General features: G+C 41.5%; 1 protein-coding gene across 1 annotated transcript; it reads left to right on the plus strand.

Annotated features, from left to right (window-relative positions):
* Window positions 1-2,078: 2,078 nt before the first annotated feature.
* Window positions 2,079-7,402, plus strand: LOC141109978 (formyl peptide receptor 2-like). Its single transcript, XM_073601226.1, has 2 exons — window positions 2,079-2,173; window positions 5,675-7,402. Exon 2 carries the CDS (start codon window positions 5,705-5,707, stop codon window positions 6,707-6,709), a length of 1,005 nt encoding a protein of 334 aa, XP_073457327.1. The 5' UTR covers window positions 2,079-2,173; window positions 5,675-5,704; the 3' UTR covers window positions 6,710-7,402.
* The last annotated feature ends 10,701 nt before the right edge of the window (window positions 7,403-18,103 follow it).

Below are 18,103 nucleotides of genomic sequence, written 5' to 3' on the forward strand. Positions count from 1 at the left end.
ATCGGACATAGGGCTCCAACCATAAATATATATATATATATATATATATATATATATATATATATATATATATATATATCTTTCAGATTTCTGGATATATCTGTAGAAGATAAAATGAGAGGATGAATTTATCAGCCGCTATTAGCCATATTCTGTGTTCATGGTAGATAACTTGTATATATAAACATTAATTGGATTAAGGATATGAATAATTAACCATATTGTTTTCATGTGTGTTGATACCTGTGAGTACTTATTTACTCATTTAAGACTATCTGTATATATATATTAAATACACTGCAGCTAACTGAATCACCTGCCTGCCAGAAGTATATTAGAAAGAGTACACCAGGAACGGCCTGCAGTGAGATATAGCTAAACTGTATGCAGTGGATATATATATATATATATATATATATATATATATATATATATATATATATATATATATATACGAGACTGATTGTATATATGTATTAAATACACTGCAGCTAACTGAATCACCTGCCTGCCTGAAGTATATTAGAAACAGTACACCATGAACGGACTGCAGTCAGATCTAGCTAAACTGGATACAGTGGATATAAATGTATATATATATATATATATATATATATATATATATATATATATATATATATACAAGACTGACTGTATATATATTAAATACACTGCAGCTAACTGATTAATCTGTCTGCCTGCTCATTCTAAATGACACTCTCTCTGTCCACGCCGGCAACGACACACTACACGAGGCCGACGTGCAGGCGGCCTTATATAGTGTGGGGCGTGGACTTAGTCCCCCTGAGCCATGATTGCAAAAGGCACCCTGTCTTTGGCCAATTATGGCTCTTAGCTGAGGGCGCTGTGATTGGCCAAAGCATGCAGGTTATGGTGCATGCTCTGGCCAATCATCATACAGCAATGCACTGCGCTCCCGCAGTGCATTATGGGCCGTTATGTGCCGCTCTAATTTGGCACGAATGGCCCATAGTGTTCGGTTTTTGACGAACAGGCGAACATACAATGTTCGAGTCGAACTCATGTTCGACCCGAACAGAAAGCTCATCCCTAGCCCTAACTATCAATTGCATAAAAATAAAATCACAGCTGAATTCCAGGGGGGTATACAAACACAATTTTAACACTTGCTATAAATATATAATCTTTATAGACGTATATGAGTATAAGTGGACAGGGTAGTTTTTTCTCCCCTCTTATTATTGTACATGCAAAGCATTGCTGGTAACATGGATGCTGAAAAAAATGTATGACATACTTTTTAACCTCTTCCATACCGCACGCATTCCAGGACTCTCCTACATGTAAAAATCATCATGGACGATGGTGCCCACAATGTCCTTGCTAATGCCCAATTCTTCCGCCATCCATCGTAGAGTCAATTGCCAATCTCGAGCCAGAATTTGTTTTACTTGCTCGATCATGTCTGGGGTTCTGCTTGTCGATGGCCAACCCATTCTTAGCTCATCCTCGGTCATTTCCTTCCCATTTGAACCAGTCATAAACACATTTTCTGTGTTCCGTTCCGTACACTTGCACCAACATTCCATGTGTCTCCATCACCACCTTTCCCCAATTTGTAGCAGAACTTGATGTTCACTAGTTTCTTTATTGCACGGTGACCCTACACGGTCATGTGTATTCCACCCTAGGTGGCACTTTTGGCCGTGTCTCCGGATAGCCATGTGCATGCGCCTGGCCCATGTTGCCATTGAGATATCGGACCATACACTGAACTTTCTAGACATACCTCCTACAGGATTTATGTGGATGAATGAACTTAATTATGGCAATTAACACTTTTCTGTTTAGTATGACTTTAATTTCCTTTTACCATCATATTGTTTTATTACACAGTAGGGGGCTCTTTAGAACTGAAAATAAAAGTCATATGAGTAACTGGAAATATTTTTTATTACACAGAAGACATACTGTATCTAAACCTTATCTTCTCATACAGAAGTTCGGTTTTATTTAAGATAGTTAGCTTAGATCTCTCATCCCAATCAGTTTGTTATTATCAGATAACGTCATAGCCAAGTTTAAGTTTTAAACCCAAAAAGAGTCATGATATACGGAGTGCATACACATTACTGATCTGTGCTGGAGCTAAAGACTCAGAAAACTTCTACCAGAAACAATCAGACTTCAGGTAAGGACAATAATATCATAAGAAGAAAATAGAAGGAATTAAAATGTTTTTTTTTTGTTCTTTAAATATTGTGGAAATCTTTGAGCAAAAAGGAATATTTTCTATAGCAATCCATTAGGAGGGTTACTGATACCAAATAGTGATCAGTGAATTATGACTTTACCGGTTGCACCACAATGACTTTGGTGGGGTGGGGTGGCAACTGTCTTGGACTTTTTATTACATCCTTTGGGAAATATAATTAAAATTTCTGTTTCTGCAGGATTCTGTAGACATAGTGTGGCTTCTATACTAACAATTTTATGCAAGAAAGATTTTTATGTAGAAAGATTCCTATAGAGACAAACACCTAGCATGCTTGTTGCATTGTAGTGCATTGGATGGATTAGAATGATATTACCTTTTTCTGTTGTTTTACATCATACTACACCTTATATGTATTCATTCTAATTTTCAATAAACATTTATTGTGGAAAAAAAAAAGAATAATATAATGTTTACATTGGATAATTATGACATTGGGGGTTATTTACTAAAGGCAAATCCACTTTGCACTACAAGTTTAAACTACAAGTGCAAAGTGCACTTGAAATTGCACTGAATGTGCACTTGAAATTGCAGTCGCTGTAAATCTGAGGGGGACATGCAAGGAAAATTAAAAAACAGCATTATACCTTGCACATGATTGGATAATAAAATCAGCAGAGCCTCCCCTCATTTCAGATCTACCCCTTAGATTTATAGCGACTGCACTTCCAAGTGAACTTTCAGTGCAATTTCAAGTGCACTTTGCACTTGTAGTTGGCACTTGTAGTGCAAAGTGGATTTGCCTTTCGTAAATAAACCCCATTGGGTTCTACACACCAAAAATCTTAAATTTGGTATCTTTATTAACAACCTTATATCTATTCTCCCATTGGTTCATAATTAAAACGGTGCAGTTTTCAATAATGAGATGGGCATTATGACTATCAGACGGTGTATCTATCTACTTATTTAAGAGTTTAATATGTATGGAAGGTAAATGCTTTATATAAGAGTGGTATATGCCATGAACATTTATTTTTATTATATATGTGGAGCTGTTACAGGATCAGCTACAGTATGCAATCACTTGCCATAATTCATTACCATTGCCTATTATTTGCCTTTTATGTGTTTTTACAAACTTAGATGACATTGGTACATTTTTATTTTGGGAATAATGTATTTTTTATTATTTAGTTGTTGGCACTCATGTGTTGGGGCTTTTTATGGTGTTATGATTTTTTTGTGAAAGCTTAACCACTTAAGGACCCCTCCTATTTTTCAGACTTGGTGTTTACAAGTTAAGATCATTTTTTTTGCTAGAAAATTACTTAGAGCCCCCAACATAATTTTTTTTTCAGACACCCTAGAGATTAAAATGGCAGTCATTGCAATACTTTATGTCACACTGTATTTGCGCAGTTGTCTTACACGTGCAATGTTTTTGAATAAAACACACTTTTTTGAATTTAAAAATACGACAACAGTAAAGTTAGCCCAATTAACGATCGCGACGATACCTCACATGTGTGGTTTGAACACAGTTTTCAAATGCGGGAGCAACTTACGTAAGCATTCCCTTCTGCACACAAGCTTGATACATATGCATTTATGTTTCAATTGACATTATTAATGGATACTGGGAGATCTTTGGTGACACAATCCCCATCCCGGCCATGTCTGCCCCCCGTTTGTGCTCTGTTAGGTTGGTTTTTCCTCTGCCTCCTCAGCTCCTGAGCCAGACGCTCATTACTGCCGCCTCTTGGTATTCATTATTTGGTAGTCTGATCCAGCCTTTGGTGAGTATAGGGCCATGTGTTTTGGACCCTATGCCCTGTACTCACGATAGGTGGGAAACCGTAAACCGTGGATTTTTTTCCGAAGGATGTTGGCTCAAACTTTTCTTGCATACACATGGTTACACGAATGTTGTCGGAAATTCCAAACGTCAACAACGCGGTGACGTACAACACGTACGATGAGCCGAGAAAAATGAAGTTCAATAGCCAGTGCGGCTCTTCTGCTTGATTCCGAGCATGCGTGTACTTCTGTGCGTCAGACTTATGTACACACGCTCAGAATTTCTGACAACAAGTTTTGTTGTCGGAAAATTTGAGAACCTGCTCTCAAACATTTGTTGGTGGAAATTCAGACAACAAATGTTCTATGGAGCATACACACGGTCGGACTTTCCGACAACAAGTTCACATCCAACATTTGTTGTCGGAAAATCCTATCGTGTGTACAGGGCATTATTGTCACGATACCATCTCTGTGTTGATACTTATTTGGTTCATTATACCCCCTACAGATTTACTACATACGCATCTACCCCTGATGAAGCGAGCATGGTCTTGTGAAACGCATTGGGAAACTTTTCATGCCTGTGTACTTTGCAATCTACATTTTATACCATGATACGTAAACATTTTTTACTGTATGCATCATGTCAGTGGCTTGGCTATGATTCATGATGTTTATGTTTGCATGACAATTTTAATAAATCTTGAGACTGCATTTACTCTGCCAATAGTTGGCTAAACGCATTCACCTCATTTAAAGTTCCAGGGTGATTTCCTTTTTTTTTTGGAGCTCGGCAAGACGGGGTGCTTTAAATTTTATCATTTTATTTTTTCTTATTTGTTTTACTTTTTATTTTTTATTTTGACACTGCCCTTTTAAAAAAAATGCTTTAGGTCACTTTTATTCCTATAACAAGAAATGTCAATATCCCTTGTAATAGAAAAAAAAGCATGACAGGACCTCTTAAATGTGAGATCTGGGGTCAAAAAGACCTCAGATCTAACATGCACACTAAAATGCAATAAAAAAAATTTAAAAAATTAAATGTTATCCTTTTTTTTTTTTTTTTTAAATTTCCCCTTTAAGACCACTGGGCAGAAGTGACTTTTGATGTCGCTTCCGCCATCCAATAGTGTGGAGCCGAGCGGGGCTGTCTTTCCCTCACTCGGGATCCAGCCTGTGAGGGGAGAGGACCCGATCATCTCCGTTGCCACCAATGGCTCCGGTAAGACCACCGGAGCGCAGCAGGAGGGGGGCCCTATCCCTCCTCGATAAAAGTGATCTTGCGGCGAATCCGCTGCTGAGACCACTTTAATCTGAAAGCAGACTGCCCGCTGTTGAAGAGGATAGCTAGCTGCTGCCATAACAACGGTATTCCACTTCAAAAAGCCAATGTACAACTGCGGTGGGCGGTCCTTAAGTAGTTAATTGAACCAGCTGAAGTTGGAAACTGATTGGCTACCATGCACAGCTGCACCAGATTTTGCTCTCTCCAGTTTTAGCAAATGAACCCCAAAGTTCTTTATTGAAACAAAGAAAAATGTTCATAAAATTATAAAAATAAATATGCCTCCCAGTTTGCTTGGTCAGGATGTTTCTTCAAAGGTCTCAGTGTACCTTTGCTACATTTTGCCAAAATCCTATTTACATCTATTGGTTTTGATTTTGCAGAGCTTCAAAACGTGATATCTGACTCCTGACATGTCTGGAAGTATGGAGATCAACACTACTGAGGAAACAAATGCAAATGAAGACTTTATGACAATACTTAATGTTTCATCCATGGTGGTTTTATCTGGGATAATTTTGCTGGGAATAACTGGAAATGGTCTGGTCATCTGGTTTGTTGTCTTCAGGATGAAGGAGACGGTCAACTCTGTTTGGTTCCTAAGTTTAGCTTTTGCCGATTTTACCTTCAGCCTTTTCCTACCCTTAACTGTCACTTACATTGCCCTTGACTTTCACTGGCCATTTGGAACCTTCATGTGCAAGCTTCACTTTTTTGCATTATATCTCAATCTGTCTGCCAGTGTCCTACAACTCACCGTCATCAGCATTGATCGCTGCATCTCCGTAGTCTTCCCTGTTTGGTGTCGGAACCATCGCACCGTGAGACTGGCTGTGAAAGTTGTTCTTGCACTTTGGATTGTATCTCTTCTACTCAATGTATCTTACTTTACAAATACACACATATATGATGCAGATGATAAATTTGTGTATTGTTTCAAAGATTGGTTAATGCACGATGTACAAATTATAATAAGATTTATTGTTCTGTTTGTTATTGCTTTCACTATCATTATCTTCTGTTACACTGTGATGTTTTTGCGTATTCGAAGAAACCGAAGAGCAACATCTACCAAACCTTTCAAAGTGATTGCTGCCGTCATCATTTCCTTCTTTATTTGCTGGTTTCCTCACCATGTATTTTCTATCATGGATTCATACGGAAGCTACACATGGCATTATAATTACTGGTTTGTAACTGAAATAAGCAGACTTGTAACATCTTTGTTGGCTTATTCAAACAGCTGTGTTAACCCTCTTCTCTACGTCTTCATTGGCCAAGACTTCAAGCAAAAATTCTGGAGCTCCATTAAATCAGCATTTGAGAGAACTTTTATCGAGGATACCAACCTGACTGATCGAAATCCAAATCCAAATAGACACCGTTTTTTAACTGATCATGCAATAAGCCAAATGTGATAGAGTTGTTTCAACACATATCGTCAGTTTTTCAGGCAGACCCTCCATTCTGCTCTATGGAGACACATGTCCATTTGAACTTGCCTAAATCCAATCCGATCCACTAAAAACAGATGGATGGGGATCCGTTCTCCTTCCATATAACAGATTGGATGGTAGAGGGATGTAAACAGACAGGTGGTCCGCTTACATCCAATCACCCATAGAGGACAGCAGGCTGTGTCTGCGTCTTCTCTGCATAAGCAGAGTGGACACGGACCAACCATCTGCCTGTTCAGTAGGTATCAGTGGACAGATCCCGCCCTGAGCAAAGGGTCTGCTGGCATAGTCCGCCCAATGCGATAGGGGCCTTATCTTCTGTTACACATCTTTTTGCATATTGGAAGAATTTGCAGAGGAACATCTACCAAAGCTTTCAAAGTTAATACTGCTGTCATCATTTTCTTCTTTATTTGTTGGTTTCCTTTCAATTTTCCTTCTATCATGTACACATTACAATATTATTTCAGGCTTGTGAGTTTTATAGGTGAATGTATATCAACCTTGCTAGCTTATTGAAACAGCTGTATCGACCCTCTTCTCTAAGTCTTCATTGGCCAAGACTTCAAGGAAAATTTCTGGAGTGCCATTAACCACTTCAGCCCCAGAAGGTTTTACCCCCTTCATGACCAGGCCAGTTTTTGCGATACAGCACTGCGTTATTTTGACTGACAATTGTGCGGTCGTGCGACGTTGTACCCAAATAAAATTGCTGTCCTTTTTTCCCCACAAATAGAGTTTTCTTTTGGTGGTATTTGATCATCTCTGCAGTTTTTATTATTTGCGCTTTAAACAAAAAAAGGCCGACAATTTTGAAAAAAAAAAACAGTTTTTTACTTTCTGCTATAAAATCCATATCCAATAATAAATGTTTTAAAAATCAAATTTCATCATTAATTTAGGCCAATGTGTATTCTGTTACATGTTTTTGGTAAAAAAAAAAAATCTCCATAAGCGTGTATTGATTGGTTTGCGCAAAAGTTATCGCGTCTACAAACTATGGGATATTTTTATGGCATTTTATTTATTTATTTTTTAGTAGTAATGGCAGCGATCAGTGATTTTTAGTGGGACTGCGACAAAATCGGATACCTAACGGACATTTTTGACACTTTTTTGAGAACCAGTGACATTATTACAGTGATCAGTGCTAAAAATATGCTCTGTTACTGTACTAATGACACTGGCAGGGAAGGGGTTAACATCAGTGGTGATCAAAGGGTTAAGTGTGTCCCTGGGGGGGTGATTTCTAACTGTGTGGGGGATGGACTGTCTGGGAGAACACAGAGATCCGTGTTCCTGCTTAGCAGGACCACAAGATCACAGTGTACTTCCCTATCAGAACGACAACCTGCCTTGTTTACGCTGATTGGCTGTCTCCCCTGCTATCCATTGCACAAAATGACGTACAGGTACGTCATTTTGCGCAATAGAGCCAACCTGCCACCGTACATCTGCAGTGGGCAGTCTTTAACTACTCAAAGACCAGCCGCCGCAGTTGTACTGCAGCGGGTTGGCTCTATTATGCAAATCGCTGCCATTGTACGTTGCTTCGTGTAACAGATATAGCAGGCGCGTGTGCGCCGCCGGAGGGCCTGGAGCCTGTGCGCGTGGCTGGTGGGTGCGATGTTCGCCGGCCACCCGCGATCACTCCACACAGAGGCAGAACGGGGATTTGCCTTTATAGACACGCCAATTCCCTGTTCTGACAGGGGAGCTGAGAGTGATCGTCTGTTCCTAGTGATTAGGAACAGCGATCTCTCTCCTCCTCCAGTCAGCCCATCCCCCATACAGTTAGAAACACCCCCCCAGGGAACACATTTAACCCCTTGATCGCCCCCTAGTGTTAACCCCTTCTCTCCCAGTGACATTTTTACAGTAATCAGTGCATTTTTATAGCACTGATCGCTGTATAAATGTCACTGGTCCCAAAAAAGTGTCAAAAGTGACCGATCTGTCTGCCAACATGTTGCAGTCCCGCTAAAAATCACAGATCGCCACCATTACTAGTACAAAATAAATAAATAATACAAATGGCATAAATCTATGCCCAATTTTGTAGACACTATAACTTTTGCGCAAACCAATCAATATACGCTTATTGCAATTTTTTTACCAAAAATTTGTAGAAGAGTACATACTGGCCAAAACTGAGAAAGAAATTTGTTTTTTTATATATTTTTTGGGGATATTTATTATAGCAAAAAGTTAAAAATATTGTTTTTTTTTCAAAATTGTCACTCTTATTTTGTTTATTGCGCAAAAAATAAAAACCGCAGAGGTGATCAAATACCACCAAAAAAAAGCTCTATTTGTGTGAAAAAAAGGACATTGATTTTGTTTGGGTACAGTGTCGCATGACCGCGCAATTGCCAGTTAAAGCGACGCAGTGCCGTATCGCAAAAATAGCCTGGTCATTAAGAGGGTAAATCCTTCCTGTCCTTAAGTGGTTAAATAGTTAAATCTTCATTTGAGAGTACTTTCATTGAGGACACCAACTTGACAGATCCAAAGAGACACAGATTTTTACATGATCATGCAATAAGCCGAATGTGATAGAGTTGTTCCAGGCAGGGCTTTTTTTCAGCAGGAACTAGGGGGAACTCAGTTCCACCACCTCTGGCTCAGATCTTCTGCTCCCTGCTCATCACTATCACTTGGTAACACTGAACTCCAGCTTCTGAATTTAGAAGTGATAGCTTATCTCCCAGTAGCTCCCACAGGTCAGATATCCTGCGCAGATCCCACTGAGTGCCATACAGGGACAAGGGAGATACAGAACAGGTACCCAGGATTCAGTGCAGTCATGGGCAGGAGAGGGTGCCTGGTAGGCTGCACCCTCTGTGGTCTCCATTTTTTCCCTGGTGACCAGTTGTTGATGCTCCTACTGCATGATTTCCTTTGCAAGTGACTGTAGTATAGTATGCTGGGAGGTACTACAGCTGGATAAGTGTTTCAGCTTAATATTGCAACAAAGGTATGACAGATGGTGGAGCTTTTAAGGAGGGGGGGGGGTGAGGGTAGTGGAGGGAGGGGGTTGTATGCAGAGGGAAGAGCTACTATTTGATGCCATTTGGCAGGTATGTGTTTGTGGTGGGCATGGTTGAGTTCCTGCACCTTTTCTCTGAGAAAAAAAGCCCTGGTTCCAGTAGTTATTAAGTCTTTGGAAATGAATGTGCTTTATGTATAAAAATATCAGTGGTTGAGTATTCTAAGGGTCTGAGTAAAGTGCATTGACAACAAAAGCCTTGTCATCTTGTTCTGAATTAGCTTGGAAGATTTTCCTTCACTGCCAGGAAGTGAGAGGAAATATATATCCAACGTGAGGTGAAAGTCATCAAAGCAGGTGTCTTCAGCAGAAGATTTCCTCTCACCTTCTCTTCCATAACATTTTGGATTTCCCCTCATGTTCTGTCTCAGGGACAATGGTCACCAGGACAAACAATTTGGCCCTCCCTAGCAAGACCCAAACAGCAATAAAAACCTCATAGGAGTTCTAATACTTTCACAATTCACCCAAAACTAAAGAAAATGTGACTATAGATACATTAGGGTGACTATTTGAGCTCATCTTAGCCACATGGAAAAGATTTTTCAAAAATGATACAATAAATACCTAGGTTCATTTCTATGCATCAAGTCCTAACTAACAAGTTCAGAAAAAAAAAATAAAAGTTCAACTCCTACAAGGTATATAAACCCAGTTTAAGGCAGTTATGGACAATTGCTACAAATATAATAATGCAGATTTTATAACAAAAATAATGTCAGCTTCACACTCTCAATCACGAAAAGTTTTTTTTATAAAGTAAATGCTATAAACTACCGTACTTTAGTAGTAAGAAATTACCATCCTGCACTCTCACATCTCAGATCAGCCCCAATTCATGCACCTTCACACCTCAGATCACTGTCCCCCCTACACATCTGCCCAACCACTGTACTACCCTGCTCATCTGCCCCACCAGTGTACCCCCCTGCTCATCTGCCCCACCACAGTACCCCCCTGCTCATCTGCCCCATCACTGTAACCCTCTATACATCTGCCCCACCACTGTACAACCCTGCTCATCTGCCCCACCAATGTACCCCCTTTCTCATCTGCCCCACCACTGCTACTCCCTGCACAACTGCCCCACCGCTGTACCCCCCTGCTCATCTGTCCCACCACTGTACTACCCTGCACATCTACCCCCCTGCTAATCTGCCCCACCAATGTTCCCCTTTCTTATCTGCCCCACCACTGTACCTCCATGCACATCTGATCCACCACTGTACCTCCATGCACATCTGATCCACCACTGAACCATATTCTCACCTGTTCTAACACTGAACTTATCTGCTCATCTGCCCCACCACTGTAACCCCCTTTCTCATCTACCCCGCGACTGTACCTCCTGCAGATCTGTCTCACCTCTGTTCCCCCTGCTCTTCTGCCCCACCACTGTAACCCCCCTGCTCATGGGTTTCACCAATGTACCTCCTTTCTCCTCTGCACCCCTCTGCACATCTGCCCCATCTCTGTACCCCCTGCTCCTCTGCCCCACCGCTGTAACCCCCTGCTCATCTGTCCCAACAAAGTACCTCCTTTCTCCTCTTTCTCCTCTGCCCCGACACTGAACCCCCACTCTCATCTGGCCCAACACTGAACCATCCTGCTCATCTGTCTCACCACTGTAAACCCCTGCTTTTCTGTCCCACCGCTGTAACCCCCTGCTCATCTGTCCCAACAAAGTACCTCCTTTCTCCTCTTTCTCCTCTGCCCCGACACTGAACCCCCACTCTCATCTGGCCCAACACTGAACCATCCTGCTCATCTGTCTCACCACTGTACCCCCCTGCTTTTCTGTCCCACCGCTGAACCCCCTACTCATCCCTCCCACCACTGTACCTCCTGCACATCTGCCTCACCACTGTACCCCCTGCTCATCTGCCCCATCAATGTATCCCTTTTCTCATCTGCCCCACCACTGTACCTCCCTACACATCTGCTCCACCGCCATATTCCCATGCTCTTCTGTCTCACTACTAAATCACTTTCTCATCTGTCCTAACACTGAACCCATCTGCTCATCTGCCCCACCTCTGTAACCTGATTTCTCATCTATCTGCCACACCAATGTAGCTCCTGCACATCTGTCTCACTTCTGTACCCCCTGCTCTCCTGCCCCATCTCTGTAACCCCCTGCTCATCTGGCCCCTCACTGTACCCCCCTACTCTTCTGTCCCACTGCTGAACCCCCTTCTTATCTCTTTCACCTGCACATCTGCCCCACATAAAATCCTAATAAAATTAATTTACGATTTTGGTTGGAACATGACAAAATATGAAAAATTTCAAAGAATTTGTATATTTTTTCAAGGCATTGTATTTAGTCATTGCAAATGAATGTGCTTTATGTTTAAAAATAAAGGTGGTTGAGTACTCTAATGGCCTGAATAAAGTGCATTGACAAAGAAACATTTTTGTTAAATTGCTCTGGGTAGAGCAGGGGATGGGTAAAACCCTTGTCATCTTGTTCTGTATCAGTTTTAAAAATGTCCCTTCACTAACAGGATAAGGAGAGGAAATATATATCCAAAGCGAGGAGAAATTCTTTCTCACACAGTCGTCATCAGAATAGGAGTCTACTCTTCACATGAAGATTTCCTCTCACATTCTCTTCCAATAAGAACCATAACATTTTGGATTTCCTCTCATGGACAATGGTCACCAGGACAAACAAGTTGGCCCTCCGTAACAAGACCCAAACAGCAATAAAAACTTCGCAGGAGTTCCAATACTTTCACACTTCACCCAAAACTAAAGCAAATGTGACTATAGATAGATTAAATTGACTATTTGAGCTCATTTTAGCCATAAGGCAAAGATTTTTGGAAAATTATACAAAAATCCCTAAGATCTTTTTTCTGCATCAAACTATAACTAACAATTGTAGAAAAATAAAATCAAAGTTGAACTCTTAGAAGGTATAAAAACAAACCTCCAGTACTGTTTCCCTACAATGTTTTAAACAGACTTACTAACCACATTAATGCTGGCTGTTTTTAGCAGCATGTGTGCTCCCTTAGGTCTGTGTTAGTGTTTTACTTCTCCTTGGATATATCTGTGCGAATGTTGCTTACCAGCAATACACCACATTATATTCTCCCTGTGTTTGACGTTTACACGGTAAGCCCTGTTGCCCTTTATTTTTATTCTTGCTCTTACTTTAGCATTATAACAATCTTTAAATTCAAATATAAATAACCACCTGTCTTTGTGCAGTCTGGTCAGCACTTATATACCAACAAACACCACTGAAGAACCGGTTTACATCTTTCTATTTACAGTGGGGACAGAAAGTATTCAGACCCCTTTAAATTGTTCACTCTTTGTTATATTGCAGCCATTTGCTAAAATCATTTAAGTTTATTTTTTTCCTCATTAATGTACACACAGCACCCCATATTGACAGAAAAACACAGAATTGTTGACATTTTTGCAGATTTATTAAAAAAGAAAAACTGAAATATTACATGGTCCTAAGTATTCAGACCCTTTGCTGTGACACTCATATTTAACTCAGGTGCTGTCCATTTCTTCTGATCATCCTTGATATGGTTCTACACCTTCATTTGAGTCCAGCTGTGTTTGATTATACTGATTGGACTTGATTAGGAAAGCCACACACCTGTCTATATAAGACCTTACAGCTCACAGTGCATGTCAGAGCAAATGAGAATCATGAGGTCAAAGGAACTGCCTGAAGAGCTCAGAGACAGAATTGTGGCAAGGCATAGATCTGGCCAAGGTTATAAAAAAAAATTCTGCTGCACATAAGGTTCCTAAGAGCACAGTGGCCTCCATAATCCTTAAATGGAAGACATTTGGGATGACCAGAACCCTTCCTAGAGCTGGCCGTCCAGCCAAACTGAGCTATCGGGGGAGAAGAGCCTTGGTGAGATAGGTAAAGAAGAACCTTCGGGCAGAGTGGCTCGACGGAAGCCTCTCCTCAGTGCAAGACACATGAAAGCCCGTATGGAGTTTGCTAAAAAATACCCGAAGGACTCCAAGATGGTGAGAAATAAGATTCTATGGTCTGATGAGACCAAGTTAGAACTTTTTGGCCTTAATTCTAAGCTGTATGTGTGGATAAAACCAGGCACTGCTTATCATCTGTCCAATACAGTCCCAACAGTGAAGCATGGTGGTGGCAGCATCATGCTGTGGGGGTGTTTTTAATCTGCAGGGACAGGACGACTGGTTGCATTCAAGGGAAAGATGAATGCAAAAAAGTACAGGGATATCCTGGATAAAAACCTTCTCCAGAGTGCTCAGGACCTCAGACTGGGCCGAAAGTTTACCTTCCAACAAGACAATGACCCTAAGCACACAACTAAAATAACGAAGGAGTGGCTTCACAACAACTCCATGACTGTTCTTGAATGGCCCAGCCAGAGCCTTGACTTAAACCCAATTGAGCATCTCTGGAGAGACCTAAAAATAGCTGTCCACCAACGTTTACCATCCAACCTGACAGAACTGGAGAGGATCTGCAAGGAGGAATGGCAGAGGATCCCCAAATCCAGTTGTGAAAAACTTGTTGCATCTTTCTGTATTAGATCAAAAGGGTGCTTCTACTAATACTGAGCGAAGGGTCTGAATACTTAGGACCATGTGATATTTCAGTTTTTCTTTTTTAATAAATCTGTAAAAATATCAACAATTCTGTGTTTTTATTTCAATATGGGGTGTTGTGTGTACTTTCATGAGGAAAAAAATGATCTTAAATGGTTTTAGCAAATGGCTGCAATATATCAAAGAGTGAAAAATTAAAGGGGGTCTGAATACTCTCCGTCCCCACTGTATATCTCCCTCTTGAGACCCAATGGTCTCTCTCTCTTTTAAACCAACTCAATGTTACTTATACCTAAATTAATTATCTTATTTGTGGAACATAACTGATTGCGTTTAAGATTTATACTTAATTTATTTTATGGTCTAACAAACCTGCTTAATTTGGTATATATATCCAACTAGTGCCAGACTAGCTTAGCTTATAAACTTCGGGTCCTCTTTTGTGATAATAAAATTCCTACCCATTGTAAATAAATTATTACTTTATTCTACAACTATATGTCCCAGCTGGGTGGCTTTGCTACTTGCCTCCACGTGGCCAACCCACTTTGCGGAGGTTCCTCGTTCGTCAATTGACCTCGTCAGAGCAGAAAATGAATTTTCTTTGTATTATGGTTTCATTATTAAAGCGATTTTCTATTATGTTAACAATACTGTATATTCATTTGCTGTTTTTCTACATAAATAGATTTGTATGCTCCTGAAGAAGTGTCCCTGTACCCTCAACATGTCGAGTGTTTAATTAAACTTTGTGCCCGGATCCACATCCTGACCCACAGTACTTCTCACTAGGGATGAGCTTCGAGTTCGAGCCAAACTCATGTTCGACTCGAACATCGGCTGTTTGCCAGTTTGCCGAACAGCGAACAATTTGGGGTTTTTGCGACAAATTCGAAAGCCGCGGAACACCCTTTAAAAGTCTATGGGAGAAATCAAAAGTGCTAATTTTAAAGGCTTATATGCATGGTATTTTCATAAAAAGTGTTTGGAGACCTGCGTCCTGCCCCAGGGGACATGGATCAATGCAAGAAAAAGTTTTAAAAACGGACGTTTTTTGGGAGCAGTGATTTTAATAATGCTTAAAGTGAAACAATAAAAGTGTAATATTCCTTTAAATTTCGTACCTGGGGGGTGTCTATAGTATGCCTGTAAAGGGGCGCATGTTTCCCTTGTTTAGAACAGTCTGACAGCAAAATGACATTTCAAAGGAAAAAAGTCATTCAAGACTACTCACGGCTATTAACTAATTGCCGGTCCGACAATACACATAAAAGTCATTGATAAAAACGGCATGGGAATTCCCCACAGGGGAACCCCGAACCAAAATTAAAAAAAAAATGGCTTGGGCGGTCCCCCTAAATTCCATACCAGGCCCTTCAGGTCTGGTATGGATATTAAGGAGATCCCCGGCCAAAATTTTTTAAAAAAATGGCGTGGGGTCCCCCCAAAAATCCATACCAGACCCTTATCTGAGCATGCAACCTGGCAGGCCGCAGGAAAAGGGGGGGACGAGAGAGCGGCCCCCCTCCTGAACCGTACCAGGCCACATGCCCTCAACATTGGGAGGGTGCTTTGGGGTAGCATGTTGATGGGGACAAGGGCCTCATCCCCACAACCCTTGCCCGGTGGTTGTGGGGATCGTCTTTCTTCTATCTTCTATCTTTCTTCGGTTTCTTCCTCCATCTTCTTCTTCTTCTCGTTCTTCTGGTTCTTCCTCCGGTGTTCTCGTCCAGCATCTTGATCCGCGGCTTCTTCTTCCCTTCTTCTTCTCGGGCCGCTCCGCATCCATGATGGGAGGCTCCCGCTGTGTGACGCTTCTCGTCTCCTTACGTAATGGGTGACCCCGCCCTCCTCTGATGTCACGGGGAATGCCACAGGGAAGTCCCCGTCAAGTCCCCGTGCATCAGAGGGGGCGGGGGCACTGGGTGGCCCCGCCCTCCATTATTTAAGAACCGTCAGAAGATGAGAAGCGTCACATAGCGGGAGCCTCCCATCATGGATGCGGAGTGGCCGGAGAAGAAGAAGGGAAGAAGATGCAGCGGAGGAAGATGCCTGAAGAGAACACCGGAGGAAGAACCAGAAGAACCAGAAGAAGAAGAAGATGGAGGAAGAAACCGAAGGAAGATAGAAGATAGAAGAAAGAATAAGCATTTAAATAAAGGAATTGTCAAAACTGTCAAAATCTCTTGTTATTTTTAACATTTTTTGACACTTTTTTGTGAAATGGTAGGGGTACTTTTGTACCCCCTTACCATTTCACACAGGGGGGGCCGGGATCTGGGGGTCCCCTTGTTAAAGGGGTCTTCCAGCTTCCGATAAGCCCCCCGCCCGCAGACCCCCACAACCACCGGGCAAGGGTTGTGGGGATGAGGCCCTTGTCCCCATCAACATGGGGACAAGGTGCTTTGGGGGGGCTACCCCAAAGCACCCTCCCAATGTTGAGGGCATGTGGCCTGGTACGGTTCAGGAGGGGGGCCGCTCTCTCGCCCCCCTTTTTCCTGCAGCCTGCCAGGTTGCGTGCTCAGATAAGGGTCTGGTATGGATTTTTGGGGGGACCCCACGCCATTTTTTAAAAAAAATTTTGGCACAGGGTTCCCCTTAAAATCCATACCAGACCTGAAGGGCCTGGTATGGAATTTAGGGGGACCCCCACGCCATTTTTTTAAACATTTTGGTTTGGGGTTCCCCTGTGGGGAATTCCCATGCCGTTTTTAGCAATGACTTTTATGTGTATTGTCGGACCGGCAATTAGTTAATAGCCGTGAGTAGTTTTGAACGACTTTTTTTCCTTTGAAATGTCATTTTGCAGTCAGACTGTTCTAAACACGGGAAACATGCGCCCCTTTACAGGCATACTATAGACACCCCCAGGTACAAAATTTAAGGGAATATTACACTTTTATTGTTTCACTTTAAGCATTATTAAAATCACTGCTCCCGAAAAAACGGCCGTTTTTAAAACTTTTTTGCATTGATCCATGTCCCCTGGGGCAGGACGCAGGTCCCCAAATACTTTTTATGACAATAACTTGCCTATAAGCCTTTAAAATGAGCACTTTTGATTATTCATGTTCGTGTCCCATAGACTTTAACGGTGTTCATGTGTTCGAACAAATTTTTTGCCTGTTCGCATGTTCTGGTGCGAACCGAACAGGGGGGTGTTCGGCTCATCCCTGCTCCTCACTTACATCCCCATTTGGACTTCACTACAGGAATCTCAGTTACTGCTCTTGTGGATGTATTATTGTACCTTTCTACTTTTTAAAGTGGTGTCAGAGTTTATGTGGGGGGTTCACAATATCAGCTTTAGGAATTGTATATGTATTTATATGTAATAACTTCATCAACAATTTTTATACAACATTAAAACAATTTACTACCTTTAGTTGGTTTACCTGTGTGCCTTTAAAGTCCACTTTTTTAGTTTTTAGTTTTCATATGCCCATTACTGGGATGTTGGCACACTGCTACCTGTGTACCCACAGTGTCACCCTGTGAAAGTACCCACAAACCAGGAATCTCTTTCGATGGTGTGTAGTAACCTCTAGCAACCCAATTAGTGAGCGGTGATGAAGTGCAGTAATCTTCAGCAACCCAGTCAGCGAGCAGTGATGATGTGCAGTAACGTCTAGCAACCCAATCAGCGAGCAGTAATGTGTGCAGTAATTTCTAGCAATCCAATCAGTGAGCGGTAATGGTGTGCAGTAACCTCTAGCAACCCAATCAGTGAATGG

Source organism: Aquarana catesbeiana, linkage group LG10, assembly GCF_042186555.1.
Source record: "Aquarana catesbeiana isolate 2022-GZ linkage group LG10, ASM4218655v1, whole genome shotgun sequence".
NCBI lineage: Eukaryota > Metazoa > Chordata > Amphibia > Anura > Ranidae > Aquarana > Aquarana catesbeiana.

Excerpts from the sequence above, each read along its gene's own strand:
- LOC141109978 (XM_073601226.1), top strand. The coding sequence starts at position 5,705 with ATGTCTGGAAGTATGGAGATCAACACTACTGAGGAAACAAATGCAAAT.